Source organism: Microtus pennsylvanicus, chromosome 11 (assembly GCF_037038515.1).
Source record: "Microtus pennsylvanicus isolate mMicPen1 chromosome 11, mMicPen1.hap1, whole genome shotgun sequence".
In the NCBI taxonomy this organism is placed as follows: Eukaryota; Metazoa; Chordata; class Mammalia; order Rodentia; family Cricetidae; genus Microtus; species Microtus pennsylvanicus.
Window position 1 is genome coordinate 25,719,802 of NC_134589.1, and position 20,124 is coordinate 25,739,925.

The following is a 20,124-nucleotide window of genomic DNA, read 5'->3' on the forward strand; positions in this document are numbered from 1 at the left end:
AGCGACAAACGCTAATACAGACACCTGACACATAGCTAACCTGCAGTTGCTGTAGGTTTTCCTTTTGTGTGTTTATCTGTGGTGTCAGTGACAAAACCCAGGGCCTCATGAAAGCTAGGCCAGGGCCCGTTACTAAGCTGTGTCCCAGCCCCGCTCCCACCTTCCTTCCTTCCTTTCAAATTTTCTTAGAACATATTTATTTATATGTTTACTCTGTGCAAGCGTTTGTCACGTGCCACGTCGAGGCCACAGGTCAGATTTGAGTCACTACTTTTCCTCCCATTATATGGGTTCCCAGGGGTTGAACTCAGGTTGTCAGGCTTGGGACAAAGCACCTTCACCCACGAAGCTGTTCCTGTCCCAGGAAAGAAGTCATCGCTTCTTTCCTCTAAGGAGAAGGGAAGAAGAGGGATGAAATATGAAGACGTTCTTTTTTATTTCTAGCGTGGATGTGTTTGTTTTGGGTTTTATTTGTCTATGTATTATTTTTTATGTAGAGAGTCTCACTCTGTAGCCCCAGCTGGCCTCGCTCATGGCAACCCTGTGCTTGGCCTCGGAGTGCTGGAACCACAGGAGCAGGCTACCACATCTAGCTCACCAACAGACGCACTGGTCCAGGGAATGCTGTGGCTCCCGTGCCTTTCAGAGCCGTTTACACTTGCACAGATCATTCAAGCGTCTTGCACCTCTGTTTTTCTGTACTCGCACTCAAACTCCAGGATGAATAGCAGAAATTAGGGACTGTAAGAGATAGCTCAGTGGTTAAGAGCACTGACTGCTCTTCCAGAGGACCCAGGTTCAATTCCCAGCATCCACATGATGCTCACAACTGTCTGTAACTCCAGTTCCAGGGGATCTGATGCCATCTTCTGGTCTACAGATATACATGCAGGCAACATACACACACACACACACACACACACACACACACACACACACACACGAGAGAGAGAGAGACAGAGAGACAGAGAGACAGAGAGACAGAGAGAGATTAAAGGTAGAGAGATACAAGCAAATCTTTAATCTCATGAATACACAAATATCCAAATAGCATATTAGACATTAGTGTTCTTGATTAAAACAAGACAAAAGAAAACAGAAAACAAAACAAAAACCTTCATTTGAATGTGTTTGCTTGGGGAATTTGTAAGCTCAACAACTAACATAAGTAAATTAAATCCATGCCCTTAATGGTAACGATATTTATAGTGTCCTACTTTACAACCCCGCTGGCTCTCAAGAGTTTACCAGACTAACTTGTGTCTCTTTTTAAGATAACAAAGATATCAGAGTCATAGATTTTGTCAGATTTAATCTGATTTTCAAACTAAACTCATGTTAAGCAAAAAACAAAACCTAAGATTCCCAAAGAAAATCAGAATTCTTTTTATGAGATTTTCTTGAGAATAGTGTATCCTGTTTCACGCAGAGCAAATGGCTAGCCACCCACAAGGAAACCTGTTCCAGATAGGTTTTCTGTCTATATTCTAAATGTCCTGGGGTTTGTGGAGTTTGGGCCATAAACCTGTTACACAAAGTTATTTCTTTATTTTTTTTCCCATTTAAACGTCTTATAAATCCACTTGTCTCCTGTTGGAACTCCTCTGGTATTATCAAGTTTCACAAAAGGAAATAATACACCGTGTTTGTTTCCATTGGCTCTGGCCTTGACTTCCAACAGTGAGCATGTGGGTTAGGAGTCCCCAGAAGGGCCCTCGAGAGAGGAGTAATATGTATCTCAGTGATAAAAATCTTCTGCTCCTCATCCCTACCCTCACTCAGTGTGTCGGTGCTGGCAGATGGCCTCCACTGGATCAAACACAGAAGAAAAGCCCTACTGTTTCTCCAAATGCGTAGGTACGTCATCGAGTTCTGAGTGTAGATCAGGCCTTTTTCATCCCAGGTGTCTCACATCTGGAGCTAATCCTGGGGTGACCACAACTATAAAGCAGGGAGGAGCCTTTGCCGACTTTCCTCCCAGTCTTGCTGCAAAAACTCAATAAGAGCCCAGACTTGGAATGTGGAAGCTGTTAGTCTTTCGAGGCGAGGAGGCAGTCTGAGGAGCGGCAATGAAAGGCATAGCTCGGGACATCAATGCCATGACCAGGCTTCGTTTCCGCGGAATCGTAGAAACGTCTGTCCATATTTGCTTTGTCATAGGTGAAGAATGCTAGAATGCTATACTTCCTTGGGCTCTTTCAGGCACAATAGTCGTAGCTACAGAAATCTTACCCCATTGTTGGCTATATAAGAGCTATGATATGGATACTGACGTTCTGATGAGCGTGCCAAGGTCGCTGCCGATTCAACACAATTATCATTTTCTCTGGCCAGTCATCCTGGACCACACAAAGGTGGAAAAGGGCCCAGCCCACTGGCAGCCATAGAGCTCGAGACTCCAATTCAAGCAACTCCACCACCATGGCGAATGTCATTGATTTCTGAGCCAGGAATTAAAAACCAGAGCCAAGGCCCCACCCAGTGTTGACCAAGTCTCACCCGAAGGAACAGTTTTTGCTTCCCTTCACCAGTCTTGCTCCCCTGCAGTGGAATACTGAAGAGTTAAAAGAATCTAAAGCTATAAAACAATAGAGCGGGAATACATGTGAATACATACAAACTATAACACACACACACACATACACACACATACACACACACACATACACACACATACACACATACACACACACATACACACACATGCACACACACATACACACACACATACACATACACACACATACACACACATGCACACACACATACACACACATACACATACACACACATACACACATACACATACACATACACACACACATACACACACACACATACACACACACATACACACACACTTGCCAAACTCCTAAAGCATTGCTTTCCTGTGTCTAAAGATGAGTCATTTGAAAATGGCCTCCAGTGATTCTTCTATTGCTCCGGGATTTCTCGTGTGTAATTAACTCTCAGATTTGATGATTTTTGAATTTTTTTCACATCTCACTTTTGGGGAGAGGGGGTAGATGCAACTGCCATGCCACATAAGTAAACATGGCTGGCGGTTTCGCACATTATCAGTATTTTGAAAGCAATTGGTATCAACACACACACAAATGACGAACATTGGCCAGCCACAAGTGGGTCAGTCGAAGTGACGTGGCTGAAGAAGGTTCCAGAAAGCAAGGATTCCATTAGTGACACTGTGATTGAAGAGGTGGGTAGAAGGCGGCCTCCGGCAGTGGGTTAGAGGAGAACTTCCTTTCTCCATTTTCTTGTGTGGTATCTAATCTCCAGGTTCTCATTTCCGCAGTCATCTGATAATTATGAAATTCTAAATAAAGTGTCATCTTTCCAGCAACAAATCCATGAGCAGAAAAGCCCTCATCAACCTACAGATGTTTCCTAAAGCGTCTGCTGATCATTTTCAAGTGTATAACCCACAGACCATATGGACTGCTCTTCAGAAGCCTTTATTCCGCGAGGGCTGAGGCTGTGTGTGTGTGTGTGTCCGCGCGCACGCGCGTGTGTGTGGTGTGTGTGTGTTTCAAAAGAAGATTAAAGAGTAATGTGAGAGGGGCTGGAGAGGTGGCTCACAGATCGAGAGCGCCGGCCGTCCTTCCGGGAGACCCAGGCTTGGTTCCCAGCATTCACACAATAGCTCATGACTGTCTGTAACTCCGGTTTCAGGAACCCAGTGCCTTCTTCTGACTGCTGTGAGCACCAGGCAAGCATGTGGTCCACAGACACACAAGCAAGCAAATTCCGCACACACAGAAAACACTTTCTTTTAAAAGGAAGTAATAAGAAAGTGGCAGTAGGATGCCCACAAATTGTCTTTCCACTGCCCGTTTAATGGGGAAGCTTAGACCTGTCCTGATGTTGTGATGTAAATATGAAAACATATGTATATTTGTCTCTACAAATCAACAACATTATATTTGCACTCCATATCACATATTTTACATCAACAGAACAGCTACATTCCCTATTATATTCAGGGTTTCCCTCTCGCTGTAATAGAATTTAAAATTCCGCTTTTATTCTTTATCCGATCCTTATGATAATACAAAGGCGAACTCATGAAGATAAAGAAAATCCATGGGCCATTAACTAAGCCTCCATGTGCATAACTAAGCCTACACTTATCTACTAATGAAGTAATGCTACGGAGGAGTTTAATTCCAACACTCCACAGCCTACCAAAAATTAGATAGCCCCACTTCAAAAAAAAAAAAGTACCCATCTCCAGCATTGTGCTTGTTTCAATTATTCAGGGCAACCCAGGCTGATAATTACACAGTCCCCAGTCGCCGAGGAAAAGCGATGCTTAATTAGCCAGCGGGAAAGGTCGATTAAGATCCAGCAGGGCACCTCGTGAGGGTCTCACGCTCCTGCAGGGAATAGATTCCGGCTGTGCCCTTCCGAAGGATGGAAGTTTCCACCAGTGCTGAAAGTTGAAGCTATGCAAATTAGATCCCAACCCTAACCCTGCGCTCTCAGAGTGCTCATCTCCCAGGTTCGGAATCGCAGCCTCACCCGGGTAGCAGAGGACAGAAGAGTAACCATCCTGCCGCCTTCAGTTGCCGCCTTCCGAGAAAAGTCAGCCAGGAAATGGACTGTAAAGGAAATTCTGATTTCTTCCTCCCCTAAGGAAGTCTATGTTTCCAGCATCTGTTAGCTGCCCACACTCTAAGATGAGCAAATGGGATCAGAGCTTCTAATTTTAAAAACTTAACGAGCACCGTGTTCCTACCCAGTCCGGAACTAGTACACATCAGTACGATCAAAAAATCGACTAATCAGGCCTGATTTGAACTTTTCTGTTACAAAGGGGTCGGCCCCAAAACCACAAGAAGTCTCTTCCCTGCCATTCTCTCTTGAGTGGTCTGAACAAGCAGAAATGTCCCGATTTCACCACGATGCTTCTGCAGTTATCAGACACGAAGGTGTTCCATAAATGCTAACATAAAATACGAAGCCCAAATCAGCCTGATTACTTTATGACAATCACCAAAATGTGTTTGTGCTGGGAAACTTCAATACGCTCACCTACCTCCAAATCGATTCCTAAATCTCTGCCAAATATGAAAACCTGTGGCAGGTGCACGCTACTGTTAACTTATCCTGTGGTGAAGGAGATTTTTCCTGAAAAAGCTTAGCGAGGCGGGCCGATACAAACCTGGATCTGATTTGCTGGAAGCCCCGGAGGATGTGGTCTCTCTGGTCCTGCGCACCGGCACTGAGGGTCTCGTTCCGCAAGCCCTCTGCCAGGAAGTCCTCGGCATCTAAAGGAAAAGAACAGGTGATGAGCAGAAGAGGAGGGAGGGAGGAGGAAAGAGAAGCCGAGAGGTTAGGAAATGAATGCTGCTTCCTGTGCAAGCCTTGATGGCTGAACAATGTGAGCACTAACCGACCAAAGGCGTCATCTACTTAATAGCAGCCAAGATGCTAAATTCCTATTAGGTGTAGTTCGCCGTAATAAAGAATGAACAAGACTCCATGCGTCTCCGTAAGTGACAAGCGCTAACTATCCAAGACCTTGCTGTGGATTTTGAAAGCTGCTGCATACATTAACCACAAGAGATAACTGGTTTTTGAAACCGTTTTTTTAAAAGCAATGCTTACATACTTGATGGCCGCTGATGGCAGAGGATGGATTGTCAATTTCGCAAACATGTAAATATTATAAATAAGTCACAGAAGGTCACAGGCCAATAAGAGTGGAAGAGAAGTCCCGGTAATTGCAGCTGAAATAAAAAATAGAGCTGAACTGAGAAATCAAGAACAACAACAACAAAAAAAGGGCAGGCGTTCAGAGGAGAAACATTAATTAGCAGATACATCATCAATGAAATGACAGTGCGGCCAAGTGAAGGAGCCCACACGGAAAAGACAAATGCATCCGAGAGAGGGAAATTGCAATTAATGTGAATGCACATTATAAAATAAGAACATGATGGAAATGCACACTACAAAACAAATCTTGTTATGGTGAAGGAGGAAATCTGAAGGTACACAAATTTTCAGAGACAAAATACATCGATAGCAATTACAATTGCCAGAAATATGAGCTACACGCTTTACTCTCCGTCACGTGTTTATCATCCCTAAAAAGCATATAAATAATAGAGTTAAAATCCGCTGCCTCCAAAAAATAATTGTAGCCCCCATATGAAGCTGCATCGCATACACCGCTAGAATAATTCCATGTACTTAAGCGGTTGGATTATGTACGTACATCTCTGTATTTGTGTTACACTCGGCTACTCATAAGGGAAGTCCTATAACCATCCCCAGGACTTCTGATGAGATACAAAGCCCCAGAGATTGAAGTCCCCATAGAGAATCACCATGAGCCTCTAAGCCCTGGATCGTATCAACTGTAGATGCCATTTAATGGGTCCCTCCAGGGGGCTTTGATGCTAAAGAACAAGAAAATGAGAAGCTGAATTAACAGACAAAAACAAAAACAAAACAAAATACCAAAGCCAAGTGGCATCTGAGACTCCATTAATGCAATACGTCATATTAATAGAAGGACAAAACCACAATCATCTCAAGAGCAACAGAAAAATCATTTGACAAAATCCAGTGGCGCCTCATGATAAACACACTCAACTATGCGAAGACGGAAACTTCCTCAGGCCAAGAAACAGCTTCTGCATAAACCCAGCTCCTAGGAGCTGGAGGTATAGTTCCCCAGCCTGGCCTGCTAAGCAGGAGACCCAACACAACAAACATAATAGTTTAAAAAAATTCCACAGCTAACCTTGTACTTTAGTGTGAGAGACTGGACGCTTCCCTTCCAGTTCTAAAGATCACAAACAACAATGGAGGCTGTCACCACTTATATTCAGCATCGTCTTAGCGATACTAGCCAGGGCAATTAGACAAGAAAATGAAGTTTAAACATCCAGATTGGGAAGAAAGAGAGTAAAACCATCTCTATTTGCCTCTGGTGCAATCTTCTATGCCAAAACCCCTGAGGTTCGCTGAAAATCCATTAGAATCAACACATTTATAAGGCATAAAGCCAGTGTACAAGAATCAGCTGTGTTTTGACACTGGCTTTTGGAATGTTCATTTTTCTGTCTTTGGAATCAAACCCAGGGGCTTGCCTGTGCTGGGCAAGTATTCTATCCTTGAGCCCCAGCACTAGCTTCAATTGTGTCAGCCATGAGCAATCCAAAATTAAAGTTAAAAAAACTCTGAAGACATAATTTTAAATGATTTCTTAAGAATAAGCATGCAAAGAAAAAGATTAAGTTTGCCAGGTTTGCCAAGACTAGAGATATAGTTCAGTAGGTAAAACACTCGTCACACAAACAGGAAGACCTGAGTTTGATCCCCAGAGCCAATGTAAAAAAGCTGAGTGTGATGTCCTGGACTTTATGCGCAGTGCTGGGGAGGTGGAAACAAGACGCTCCCTGGGACTTGCTGACCGGCCAGGCTATCCAAATCGGTGAGCTCCAGAGCACTGAGACCTTGTGGGGGGGGGCACAATTTTAAGAGACAAAGAAATATTTTTAAACGTTTTTACTCTTTTTAATCATGTGCTGTGTATGTGCACATGTGTACACGTGCCCAGAGTGTCAGATCTCCCTGGACCTGGAGGCACGGGTCGTTATGAGCCACCCACTGCAGTTGTGGGAACTTCATTCAGTCTTTTGAAAGAGTAGTATGTGTTCTTAAATATCTCCAATTCTGTAATGAGATACTTAACAAAGTTGGTTTCAAGTACTTCTGATTTTTTTTTCACTTGTGCTTACCCCTTTAAAAATGCCATTTTCAAAAATGGGTTCTGTGTAAGTAAAACAAAATGCCATGCAAATAAATTTGAAAATCTCAATGAGACAGTTGCTGACAAAAAAAAAAAAAGTAAATAAATTCGCAGGCCAGCGTATGGCTCAATGGAAGAATGTGTGCTCCGCATACATAAGACCCTGAGTTCAATCCTCAGAACAGGAGAATACAAAGAAAGGTAAATCTAGGACCATTATAGTCACGCTGCTGAAAAGCAACGATAAAGAGAAAATTTTCAAAGCAGCCAGAGAAAATGACCCATCACATACAGCAGAGCAATGATAAGAATGAGACTTGAATTTTCATCAGAAATAACGGAGGTAAGAAGACACTGGAATGACACCCGAGAGAGCTGAAAGGGAAAATAAAAAATAAAGGCCTGGTCCACTCCAAACTCCACGCCCAGTGACAGCGGCCATCAAAAGATGAAGGCAGAATAAAGGCAATTCTGAGATCAATGAAAACTGGAAAATATTTTGCTAGGAAAGCTGCACGAGAGGAAACCTAACGGGAGGTCACTTTGCTGGAGACAGGTGACCCACAGAGAAACAGCCCTGCAGGAGTGCCAAAGGGCTAAAAATACGGCTGCATTTGAACCGCCCTCATGCTCCATTTTCTCAAAAGACTATAGGCGGCTTCAAGCACAAGCTGCAACAATGCAGTTTATTACATACATCCACGCAAAAATAGGTCTCAGAAACCTAGCGTCACAACAGCACAGAGGGCCGGGAAAACAGTAAACGAAACCCTAGTAACAGTCCAATATTAACTCTCGGCAGATCGCCATGAGTTAAATCACAAAATGGAGTCACTGCAGCTGCCCTACCAAGCCTAATCAGGGGGCTCAGGTTTTTCTTTTTAAAACAACAGAGATGTAAGAGAATGCTCAAAAGCATTTGGTTAAGATTGTACAGGCAAGTGTGACCAAACCATGGCAACTAGAAAACGAATAATAAAATAAGGGTAACTCTACCTGTGATAATAGAGGAAAACGACTAACAAATCCAACTTAAAAGCGGAGAGTGGGCATGCGCCACCACCTCCCTAAAAGCAGAGGGAGACAGCTAACAATCAGGACGTTCGGGAAAGCCTACAGAAACCTACTATTTTGCAAGCTTCCTTTAAGAGACACACACATGGTGGGGGCAGAATATGGAATTAGCCTACATGGGAGGATGATGTTCCAGTGCCAGGGGTGGATTACCTCCCATCAAACTACTGGTGGTGATGGGGTTCCCGGAGACCCTCAAACTGTGCAGCCGGCTACCGCTGCTCTAAGTTGCCTATCAGAACTTGGTAGTAAGGCCCTACAGTTGAATGCATCACATGCTCTGAAGAAATTAAGCTGGTGCTGTTCTGGAAGCAGCCTGATTGCTGGCCAGTTTTCGCAGTACCAGAAGCTTTATGAGCTGTGACGGCTGAAAGTTAACGGTGACAAGCCTGGCAAGATAGGTCTGCGGCGTAATAGTGGCATGGATGTTATAGGAGAATCGATCACTTTTTGATTGGATTCAAGGCCTGCTCCACAGGAGAAAACTCATGCCTGACACAAAAATCTAACCAAAACCTATGACGAGGGAGCTTCCTAGGCACTAGGGATGAATCTACTACAATTTTACTAAATGGACATGCGCCTTCTAGATATACCTTTATATCCATAGATGAGTGCAGCTCTCAGACCTCACCAGAGACGCTTTTTTGTACAGACAACAACAGTTAATGCAGAGACTCACAACTGGTCATGATACAGAGAACAGTCGTCTATGGAGTGCTCAAGTAAAAACTTGAAAAGGCATTTGTATCACACTGCCCTCCACTCACTGCTGAGAAACATTGTGAGACAGAGGACAAAAGACTGCATGAGTCACAGCGTGAAACAGTGTCTTCTGAACATGACAAGACCCTTGCCCCAGGAACTCACAACACCTTCAGGAGATCAAGACAGTCAACATTCCAACATGGATGGAAAGGGCAGACCAGCACCCACCCAGAGCTGATGGCTTCTGGGGGAGGAAGAGTCAGTTAGGGGTGTGGTCCCCCTGGTAGATTAACCAGGATCCAGGGGATGGTCCCACACCATGAGTGAATGGGTAGCACAGATTGGACTTGGTTAAGAGGACATGACGTTGAACGGGGTGTAGCAGGGGATCTGAGAGAGGCTGGAGGGGGAAGAAGGCATTGAATATGATAAAAACACATTGCATGGATGTATGAGAGTCTCAAGGAATGAATAAAGACATTCTGCTAAAAACTGCAGACTCGATTGCATGTTGTCTACATGAAACACACTTTAATATAAAAACACAGAAAGACCGGAAGGGAAAGTAATAGGAGATACAAACAGAAAGAATAAAGAAGACAGAATTGCTGCAGTAATGTCGGGCAAAGTATTCTTCAAGAAAGGGAAAAGTACCCGAGACAAAGAACGTTATTTCAAAACAACAAAAGGGCCACATCACTGGGAGACATAACAATTACAAGAGAGTGAGCCCAGTAACTGACCCTTATAGAACAGCTCGTTCCCTCGCTCTCTCCCTCTGACAGGGCTGGGGGATGAACCTGGGAACCAGTGGGTTCTAGGCAAGTGCTCTACTGCTGAGCTGTATCCCTAGTTCTAGTAAATTTTGATAAAAATTTAAAAGAGAGGCTGGAGAGATGGCTAGGTGGGTAAAAGGCTTACTGGTCAAACATGATGACTTGATTTCAAATTCTGGCACCCAAGTAAAACTTGGGCACATCAATGCAGCCTGTAATCCCAAAGCTGGGTGTGAGGGGCAGAGATGGGTGAATACTAGGGGTTCACTGGCCAGCCAGTATAGCCAATTCATGAACTCCAAGTTCAGTGAAAAGCCCTGCCTCAGACAAGGTAAAAGATAACAGAAAAAGCTAGGAGACATGCCTTCTGTCCCCTCCGACACCCACACATTAATATATGCGGGTGAGCACACACACACATGCAACATATGCGGGTGAGCACACACACACATGCAACAAACACACAAATGGAAATGTCTATAGAAATTTTCTTCATAATTGCTGAAGGCTGCAAACAACCAAGATGTTCCTAAATTTTGTATAAACAGATTGTGCCACAGCCATACAAGGACATCTTTTTTGGTGCTAAAAAGAAATGAATGGAATCCAGCAAGATGGCTCAGTGGGTAAAGGCATCTGCCACTGAGCTTGACAATCTATGTTCAATCCCCAGGACCCCCACATGGTGGGAGAGAACTGACTCCCATAAGTTGTCCTCTGACCTCCATATATGTGCCTCCTCTCTCTCTCTCTGTATATATATATATATCATAGATAGATAGATAGATAGATAGATAGATAGATAGATAGATAGATAGATAGATAGATAGATAAGATTTTAAGAAGCCCATGGATGGTAAGAGGTTCACAACAATGGGTGGGGAGGTCAAGGTGAAGCATAGGGCTTTTTATTTTTTATTTTTTTTATTTTTTATTTTTTTGATTTTTCGAGACAGGGTTTCTCCGTAACTTTTGGTTCCTGTCCTGGAACTAGCTCTTGTAGACCAGGCTGGCCTCGAACTCACAGAGATCCGCCTGCCTCTGCCTCCCGAGTGCTGGGATTAAAGGCGTGCGCCACCACCGCCTGGCCATAGGGCTTTTTAGAGCACTGAAGCTATAGTGCCTGACCCTATAGGAGGATACATGACATACATAATTGTTAAAACCAACAGACTCCACAGTACAGAGACTGAGTCCTTAATGTCTGTATCTTAGTCAGAGTCACTATTGCTGGGAGGAAACGCCATGACCAGAAGCAACTCAGGAAGGAAAGGGTTTATTTGGTTTACATATTCACATCACTGTTCATCATCGAAGGACAGGAACTCAAACAAGGCAGGAGCCTGCAGGACAGGAGCTGATGCAGAGGCCATGGAGATGTGCTGCCTCCTGGCTTGCTGGCTATGGCTTGCTCAGTCTGTTTTCTTCCTTTTTTTTTCTTTAAGACATGTTTCTCTGTAACTTTAGAGCCTGACCTGGAATTAGCTCTTGTAGACCAGGCTAGCCTCGAATTTACAGAGATCCACCTGCCTCTGCCTCCCGAGTGCTGGGATTAAAGGCGTGCGCCACCACTACTTGGCTCAGTCTGCTTTCTTACCTTTCTTACAGAACTCAGGACCACCAGATAGGGTGGCCCCACCCACAATGGGTTGGACCCTCCCCACATCAACCACTAAGTAAGAAAATGACCCACAGCTGGATTTTACAGAGGCATTTTCTCAATTGAGATTCCCTCCTATCAGATGGCCCTAGCCAGCACAGTCTACAAACATCAAGTATCAATTAAGTTGAGAGATCTCAAATGTAGGCTGTCATGACATAACCCCGTTATCCTACAGATGGATGGAATAACCTCACTGGAAGGAAGGGAAGAAAGTGTTGACATAAGTAGATTCGGAAATGAGGAGTTGGTAAAATGACCATCCGCAGCTGACAGCCAGCATCTTGGTTTCATTGCTGTGCGCGCTCTCTCTCTCTCTCTCTCTCTCTCTCTCTCTCTCTCTCTCTCTCTCTCTCTCTCTCTGTGTGTGTGTGTGTGTGTGTGTGTGTGTGTGTAGTGTATGCTCACATGTATGCTAGAGACAGAACTCAAGCCAGTCAGGGATACAAGGTAAGACTTTGTCTCAAAAAAAAGAAAAAGAAAAAGAAAGAAAGATCTGAACACAACAAAATAGTCTTGAATTATAACCCAAATTATAAAAAAATCCTTAAATTCATAAATAATATAAATTAATTAACAAATGGGAGATAAGAGACATATCTCTAATGTGGAATTCAGTCATTTACACAAATACTCTACCCCATAATAAAGGAAACATGCCTGCCAATTGTTATGTGTGCTCTACACAGCCCTTTCTTTCCAAAGGCTGTGGAATGGAAAGGGGAAACAGAGGGACTCCACAGCAGAGAAACCTGACACCAGCCAGGTGTTCCTGCTTCAACATCAGCCACCATAAATCACGCCCACAGTGTGGACCCTTGGTGCAGGGTGATGGAAATGCTACTTTGTGACCCTTCCTCCCTCCAGTCCGGAACCCCAGTCTAAACATGAGAAGAACGCTAGACACATTCTAACAGAGGGTCACTCTGTCATGTACGAGACCAGCACTCCTCCAAAGGGTTACATCATCAGAAACAAGGGTGTGTGGGAGACAGTCACAGCTGAGAGGCACCGGAGAAGACTTGACTGCATCCTGGATAAGCTCTTGAGATGGAAAGGGGCATTAGGAAAACTAGGAAACCTGAACGAATGGTGGGTTTTAGGTGGCATGTGATGATGCCGTTTCATAAGTCATAACCACAGTGCCTGCCATGGCTAATCTTGGTTGTCAGCGTGACTACATCTGGAATCAACTAAAACTGTGAGGGACTTGATCTCATCATTTGGGGTGGGAAGACCCACCCTAAATCTGGGCCACACCTGCTGGTGGCAGCCCCCACAAGAGGACGTGGAAGAAAAAAGCTTTTGGGTTTTGCCTGCTTGCCCTCACTCTCACTGGCAAGTTCATCTATCCGACAGCTGGGGATTCCTTCACTGGTATTAGAGCCTACTTCTTCAGCATTTCATTCAACACAGAGCAGAGACCGGACGAAATATCTTCACAGTCTGAACAACTACTGGATTCTTGGCCCTTCTGTTGGCAAAGTCCACTGCTGGACTAGCCAGACCAGAGCGTGTAAACCATCCTAATAAACTCCCTTTTCGTATAAATACATCCATTCTATCAGTTCTGTTCTTCCAGAGAGCCTAACTAATACAGTACTGCACTGGTGTAAAATATTCTAACTAAGGGTAACTGAGGAAAGAGAAGGGTTAGGGGAACTCTGCATCATCTGCTCAGTAACTGTGTGAACTGAAACTTTCTACAAAAATTCAATTAATAAAAGCGAAAAGCCATATAATATGAATGTTTTTTAAATCTGATGGATTTTAAAAACCAAAATAGGGCTAGCAAGACCGGTAAAAACCCTAGCTTCCAAGCCTGAAGACCGAAGTTCAGTTCCTCGGTCCCTCCTGGTGGGAGGAGAAAATCAACTCCTGCAAGCTTTCCACACACGCACACTAACTAGAAAGTTAAACTGAAATACTGGGTTAAATGCACTCCTTTTAGAGTCATTGCCACATGCCGGGTGGCCCTGGGATAAGGGTTAGCTCATCAGCAGAGGTCACCACCGGGTGGCGGAATGACAGCTAGTCTTACCGTATTTATATTTCTCGTTATGTGTTTCCGAATTAGAAGAAATAAGTAAAATAAAGGTCAGTGTGAACCCTGAGGTGCTCACCATTTGGAGACACCTTACTTTCCATCCCCCACCCTCGATTCATTCGGGGGTAGAGGGCCTTGCTGGCTTTCCCACAGTCCTTAACAGGGACAGATTCCAATGGGTAGGTAGTTACAGGAAGAGGGCAGCAAAGATGATCCTATGACTGAGATCTGGTAGCACAGGCCTATGATCCCAGCGACTCAGGAAACGGGAGCAGGAGGATGGAAAGTGGAGGGCCAGCTGTTGCAATTCAGCGATGCCCTGTCTCAAAAACACAAAAGGCACTGGGATATTCCTCAATGGTCAGGCACTGATCTACCATGCCCAGGCCTGGGTTCAATCCCCAGTAGTGCAGCAATGATGACGGCGATGATGAAGAAGAAGAAGAAAAAGAAGGAGGAGGAGCAGGAGGAGGAGGAGCAGGAGGAGGAGGAGGAAAGTAAGAAATCTTATGTGATGTGGTAAGTTAAACTGTTCACTTTCTTCTTGTAGAATACACCTGTATTTGCACTTGTACACACACACACACACACACACACACACGCACGCACGCACGCACGCACGCTCGACCATTGAATTCTTCCCCCACCCAGCTTTACTGAGATGCAGTAGACAGCCACCCTTACTAAATTCCTGTAAGTAAAATGACTGCATACTCTGTATTTTGAAACGTGCCAGCGGCTCGTAATTGCGGCCCCGGTGAGGCTGCTAAGGAGGAGTTGAATCTCTTCTCCAAACCTGTCCTGTTTCAGTTTTCCTTCCGGTTAATTAGTGAAGGCCTTTCCTTCTGACACTTCAGGAATGGAGCGTTTGTTTCTTTACCTGCAATCAGCATCTTCTCAGAGGAGCAAAAAGACACAGAGATGACCTCTCCCATCCATCCCTTGTTTATTTAGAATCTGCTCTACGGATACACCCCCAAGCTTTCTAGATGAAATACATAGCCAAGAAACCATGGAGTCAGAAGGTAGGACTACATGCGGGCTTGTGTTCTTCATATTGCATTCATTCTCCAGTAAAATCCTGATATGAAGACATTAAGGAAAAAATTAGAGAAACTACATTTGCTCTTCAATTGAGAAGGTAGAGTTTCTCATGGTGAGAACCCAAAGGGCCTGAGCAAGCCTTCCTGAATACACCAGATAGACAAGCGATCTCAAGCCGCCCTGCGGTGCCCCATCTCTCTCCAGTTACCATGCTGTTAGTGGTTTTTCCCCCGTTGAGTAGACAACGGATTTGCTAACATGAGCTCTTTGTAGGGAATGTGGCTCAGGGCAGAATGCATGTGGTATATACTCAACGGCCTGGATTTGATATTTGGCACCAAAAAACAAAACAAAACAAAAAGCCCTCTTCCTTTACAGACATTATATTCTGTCAGATAGAGTTGCCTTGGGGTCCCTGCAATTGCAATATTCAGCGTCAAAAAAGGAGGATGAGGCCCTCAGGGGGTCCACAGTTGCCTTCAGCTAGGGAGTGAACAATACTATGTGGCATTCAAGTCCTCACACAGAAAAGATGCCAGGCACCTGTCATAAAGAATACCACACCCAAATGCACCTATTCTTCATCACGTATTCAATGAGCACTGAGAAATGAGCAGGATGTATCTAGCAAAAGATAGATGCTCAGGGCCCAATCAGAATTACGACAGGAGCTACTGAAAAGGAGGTGCTGGGTGTGTGAGTGTCTTTCACGAAAGTCTCTGGAGGTCAGGGACCACAGGCGAGTTACAGAGAATGAAAAGATTCGACCTTGGAGAGCACAACAAGGTCAGGAGGGAAAAGAGGTGGCGACGTTCATGTAGAAGTATTTTGTCCTAAAAGTAACACACGATAGCTTGAAATCTCATGTTTAAAAGGGAAGCACAATTTGGCAGAGACACATGGTTTCCATTAAAATTCACACCTGCCCTTAAAGGAAAATGCCCTTAGGTTTCAGACATCTGTGCTAGGAAGTCAGAACAGGAAAGAAAGAAAGAGAGAAAGAGAGACAGAGACACAGAGAGACAGAGACACAGAGAGAGCAGGGGACTAGAAGGCGCGCACAACACTGGAGGCACAATACCATTGTCATGTAGTCACAAGTACCCACCTCTGTGCAAAGGCTGCCTGCTAGGAGGGGCCTGGACCTCTCGGTTCAGGGCTAGTAAGAGTGTTTGATGTTTTCCCCAAATTCTCTGACCTTGTCCCTTTACAAGGTCACTATTTTGTTTATTTGGAGAAGAATGACATCTTAAGGGTCACATTTTTTTCCCTAACAACTGAAAGATAAATGTGGCTTCTTTCTGTTTTCTCGATAATGTTCCAGACACACTGGGGCGAAAATACTGACGTCGGGGCTGTTAACAGTTGCAAATGCGTTTTGTTGATATATGTTTCTAAAACTCAAAAGTTTGCTTCAATCAACCTTTTATTCGGAGGCAAGATGGATGACCCAGTGCTGCTGAAAACAATTCCGCCAACCAAATACCAATAAAAGTGTTCCTAGAGGGGATATTGTGCGACAGTATTTGAACCGCTAAAGCAGAACTCGCGTTCCTGAGAAGAAGAATGGATACATTTCTGCCTGTAACTGGCATTGCACCCAAGGAAATAGTTGAGGTTTTTGTTTGTTTGTTTGTTTTGGTCTGTGGGTAAAAGGATTAACATGGGTTAAAATGTTGATTTTAATTAATCAATTGAAAATCGTGGACTTATTGGGTAGGAATCCAGTTTCTTTTATTCTAAAAAGTCCCCCAAATTATCTGTATATACCATTTAAGCATAAATGGCTGTCCTAGCCAGGCACGACCACAGAAATGCCTGGCTTCCCTAGCTGCACTGAGTTAATCCCTGTTTTACTTCAACAACCCTTTGCTGATTTCTGCCATCATGCTCTGCCCCTTCCCCAGCCTCTGCCTTTACCACCACAGCTCCACATCTCTCTGTCTTTTCGGCCCGTACATACTTTATTAGCCAGGGTGCACGGTGGGGACAGTTTTGTAAGGCTGTATTTCTGCTTCCAGTGTTTCACTTGCTGTTGTCTGTGAGCATTTGCTTATGTCACCACTATAGCCCGAATGCCTGTGTCTCCCCCAAATCCACATCTCGGCACATGCTCACCAGTGTGGTGGTATTAAAAGGTGGGGACCTTTGAAAGGCGATGGAGGGCAGAGCCTTTAAAAAAGGAGGCCCCAGGGTCATGACTCGTCTCTTTTACAATGCAAGGACACAGAAAACGTCATGTCTCACCAGACATCAAACAGACCCTCACGAATCTGCCAGTGTCTTGATCTTAACTTCCTGGTCTGTAAAACTACGAAAAGTAAACCTTTGTTGCTTATAAACTGTTTGCAGCATTTTGTTAGCACAGTCCAAAGGGCTTAAGACAAATGTTGCTCCCCTTCCTTCAAAGAGCTTAGACATTACACATTTTAGCATTTTTTTTGTCTGTTTGTTTGTTTTTGTTTTTTCGAAACAAGGTTTCTCTGTGTAACAGTTCTGACTGTCCTGGATATAGCTCTTGCAGGCCAGGCTGGCCTTGAACTCACAGAGATCCGCCCGCCTCTGCCTCCTGAGTGCTGGGATTAAAGGCATGAGCCACCACTGCCCAGCTCCACATTTCAGCATTTTACTCATAGTCTACAGCTTTACCTTTATGACTCAAAGAGGAATGGAATTTTGTCCCTCAAGGTAACAACATTAATGTGTTGGTATCTTTTGGCTTTTTCTGTCAAAGTAAAGATTTCTAACCAAGAAAATTATCAATGTTTTATTTTGTACATCACGTCTCAGTAATCTGACATGTGTATATTTATATAGCATTTCAAAATCATAGCTATAATAATATTCTTCCTGCCTCCCTTGTTGATTGCTTTCTTTTTGGATCATGGGTTTCTTTCTTGGGCTCTTTATTCTGTCTCAGACATTTAAAGTGTGCTGTTTAATATAGTAACTACTAACTACATGTGGCTATTTAGAGGTAAGTTAGAATAAAATAAAACAAGCTGGTGTGGTAGTACATTCCTTTAATCCTAGAATTCAGGGGGTAGAGGCAGAAGGATGAAGGGGATCCAAGGCCAGCCTCAGCTATATAGTGGGGCCAGGCTGGCCTCAAACTCCCAGAGATCCGCCTGCCTCTGCCTCCCGAGTGCTGGGATTAAAGGCGTGCACCACCACCATCCAGCTGAGGGCCTATCTCTAAAGAAACAAAAGTTAGATTTCTTTGGGTTGGGAATATAGTTCAGTTGGTAGAGTGGTCCCAAGTACTGTATAAACGGGGGTGTGATGGCACGCGTCTGTAATCCTAACACTCGGAAAGTGGAGGTGGGAGGATGAAAACTTCAAGGTTTGGCTGACAGAGGCTTTCTGCCCAGGGCTGGGAGAAGTGCTATAAAACAATGTCTCCTGGATGTGACCCAGCAGCTGGACCACAAACTCACAGGGGCTACGGTTGTTCTTGTTCCGCTCAAGTTCAAGCCAGTCAAAATTCCGCACTGACTGCAGGAGGTGCTCACTGGGCTCCACCCGGCTGAGGAGCTACTGGGAGTTGATGGCTTCAAGGGGAGGGAGAATCTGGTGTGTTGACCAAGCCCTGCCGGGTTTATCCTGTCACGCTGGGGGCGGGGGCGGGGCGGGGGAGGGGTGGGAGGTGTTGTCCTGATTCCTGTTGGCCCCTGACTGCTCAGTATGGTTTTACGTCCAGTTTCCGGGTATTCCTTCCTCACCACTCACCGCTCCGTGACGTCCCTCCTCATATATAAAATCACTAACTTTGGGGATATCCCAGAGAATCTGAGGCAGGGGCAGGCTGATTTCTGTGAGTTCGAGGCCAGCCTGGCCCCACCTCTCAGTGTCTGTTCTAGGTGAGGAGGCGGCAGGGGCTCTCATGCTGCAGGGCATGTCTTTTTGAACTTTAGTATTTTCTCGAGGGTCTGGTATGCCATGTGCTGCATCCAAGGCCCACTTTGTCCACACTCCAGCCTTGACAGTCATTTTCTTACTGCCTGCTTGATCTCAGTTTCCTCATCCATAAAAGGAGGATATTAATAATACCCATCTCATAGAGTGACTTGAAGATTAAACAGTAGATATCTGAAAATGAGTTAAAACAATATGTAGAATGTACTAAGCATCAGATACATGCCTGGTAATTCAAACTATGAAAAAATAACCTGGAACTTTTTCTCCCACTCTCAAAAGGGAGGGGAAAATAACTTTTCATTTTTAAAACTTAGAATTAATTAGAAAATACTATTTTTAGCCAGGTATGGTGGCACTTGCCTTTAATCCAGCACTCAGGATCTGAGTTCGTGGCCAGCCTTGTCTACAGAGTAAGATTCAGGACAGCCAGGGCTACACAACACAGTGAAACTCTGCCCCCCCCCCCAAAAAAGGAAAAAAACCAAAACCAAACAAATAAAAGGAAAATGCTATTTTTAGACACATACAAACACATACATGAAACAAATCTCTCTGTAGCAAGGTTAGCACAGCCCTCCCTTTTATAATCATACAAGAGCAGATTAATACAGAATTTCTTCAACACCACCTCAAAGATTCTACAAAGCCAAATTTCAGCTGAAATATCAGAATAGAAAAACTGTATGTTCAGGAATCTAAAGAGGTGAGGAGCAGCAAACTGCAGGCTAGGTAACGAGGAAGACAAAGAAGGCAAACTTCCCTCCTTCATGAAGTTTCTCAGAGAAATCGTCCATAGGCTCTAAAGCAGAGGTTCTCAACTGGGGGGTCGAGACCCCTTTGGGGTTTCAAACAGCCCTTTCTATGGGTCCCCAAGCTGCATATCAGATATGTATATTGTAATCTATAACAGTAGCAAAACTACAGTTACGAAGTATCAACGAAACAATTTAATGGTTGGGGTCAGCACAACGTGAAGGACCGTATCAAAGGGTCACAGCGTTAGGGAAGTTGAACGGTGCTGCTCTAACTGATAACGGGGACCTTGAAAGAGTCCTCACAAGTTTTCCTCCTGCAGAAGAGCAAGAGTGGACCAAAGATATGCAGAGGCACACTT

At 44.4% G+C, this 20,124-nt stretch overlaps 1 protein-coding gene across 1 annotated transcript in view; it reads right to left on the reverse strand.

Moving 5' to 3' along the window:
- Skap1 (src kinase associated phosphoprotein 1) overlaps positions 1-20,124 on the reverse strand; it is a 288,633-nt gene that overhangs the window by 257,409 nt on the left and 11,100 nt on the right. The window contains exon 2 of the mRNA XM_075990947.1: positions 5,183-5,288. Within this exon, the coding sequence (XP_075847062.1) occupies positions 5,183-5,288 (106 nt within the window). The remainder of the gene's footprint in view (positions 1-5,182; positions 5,289-20,124) is intronic.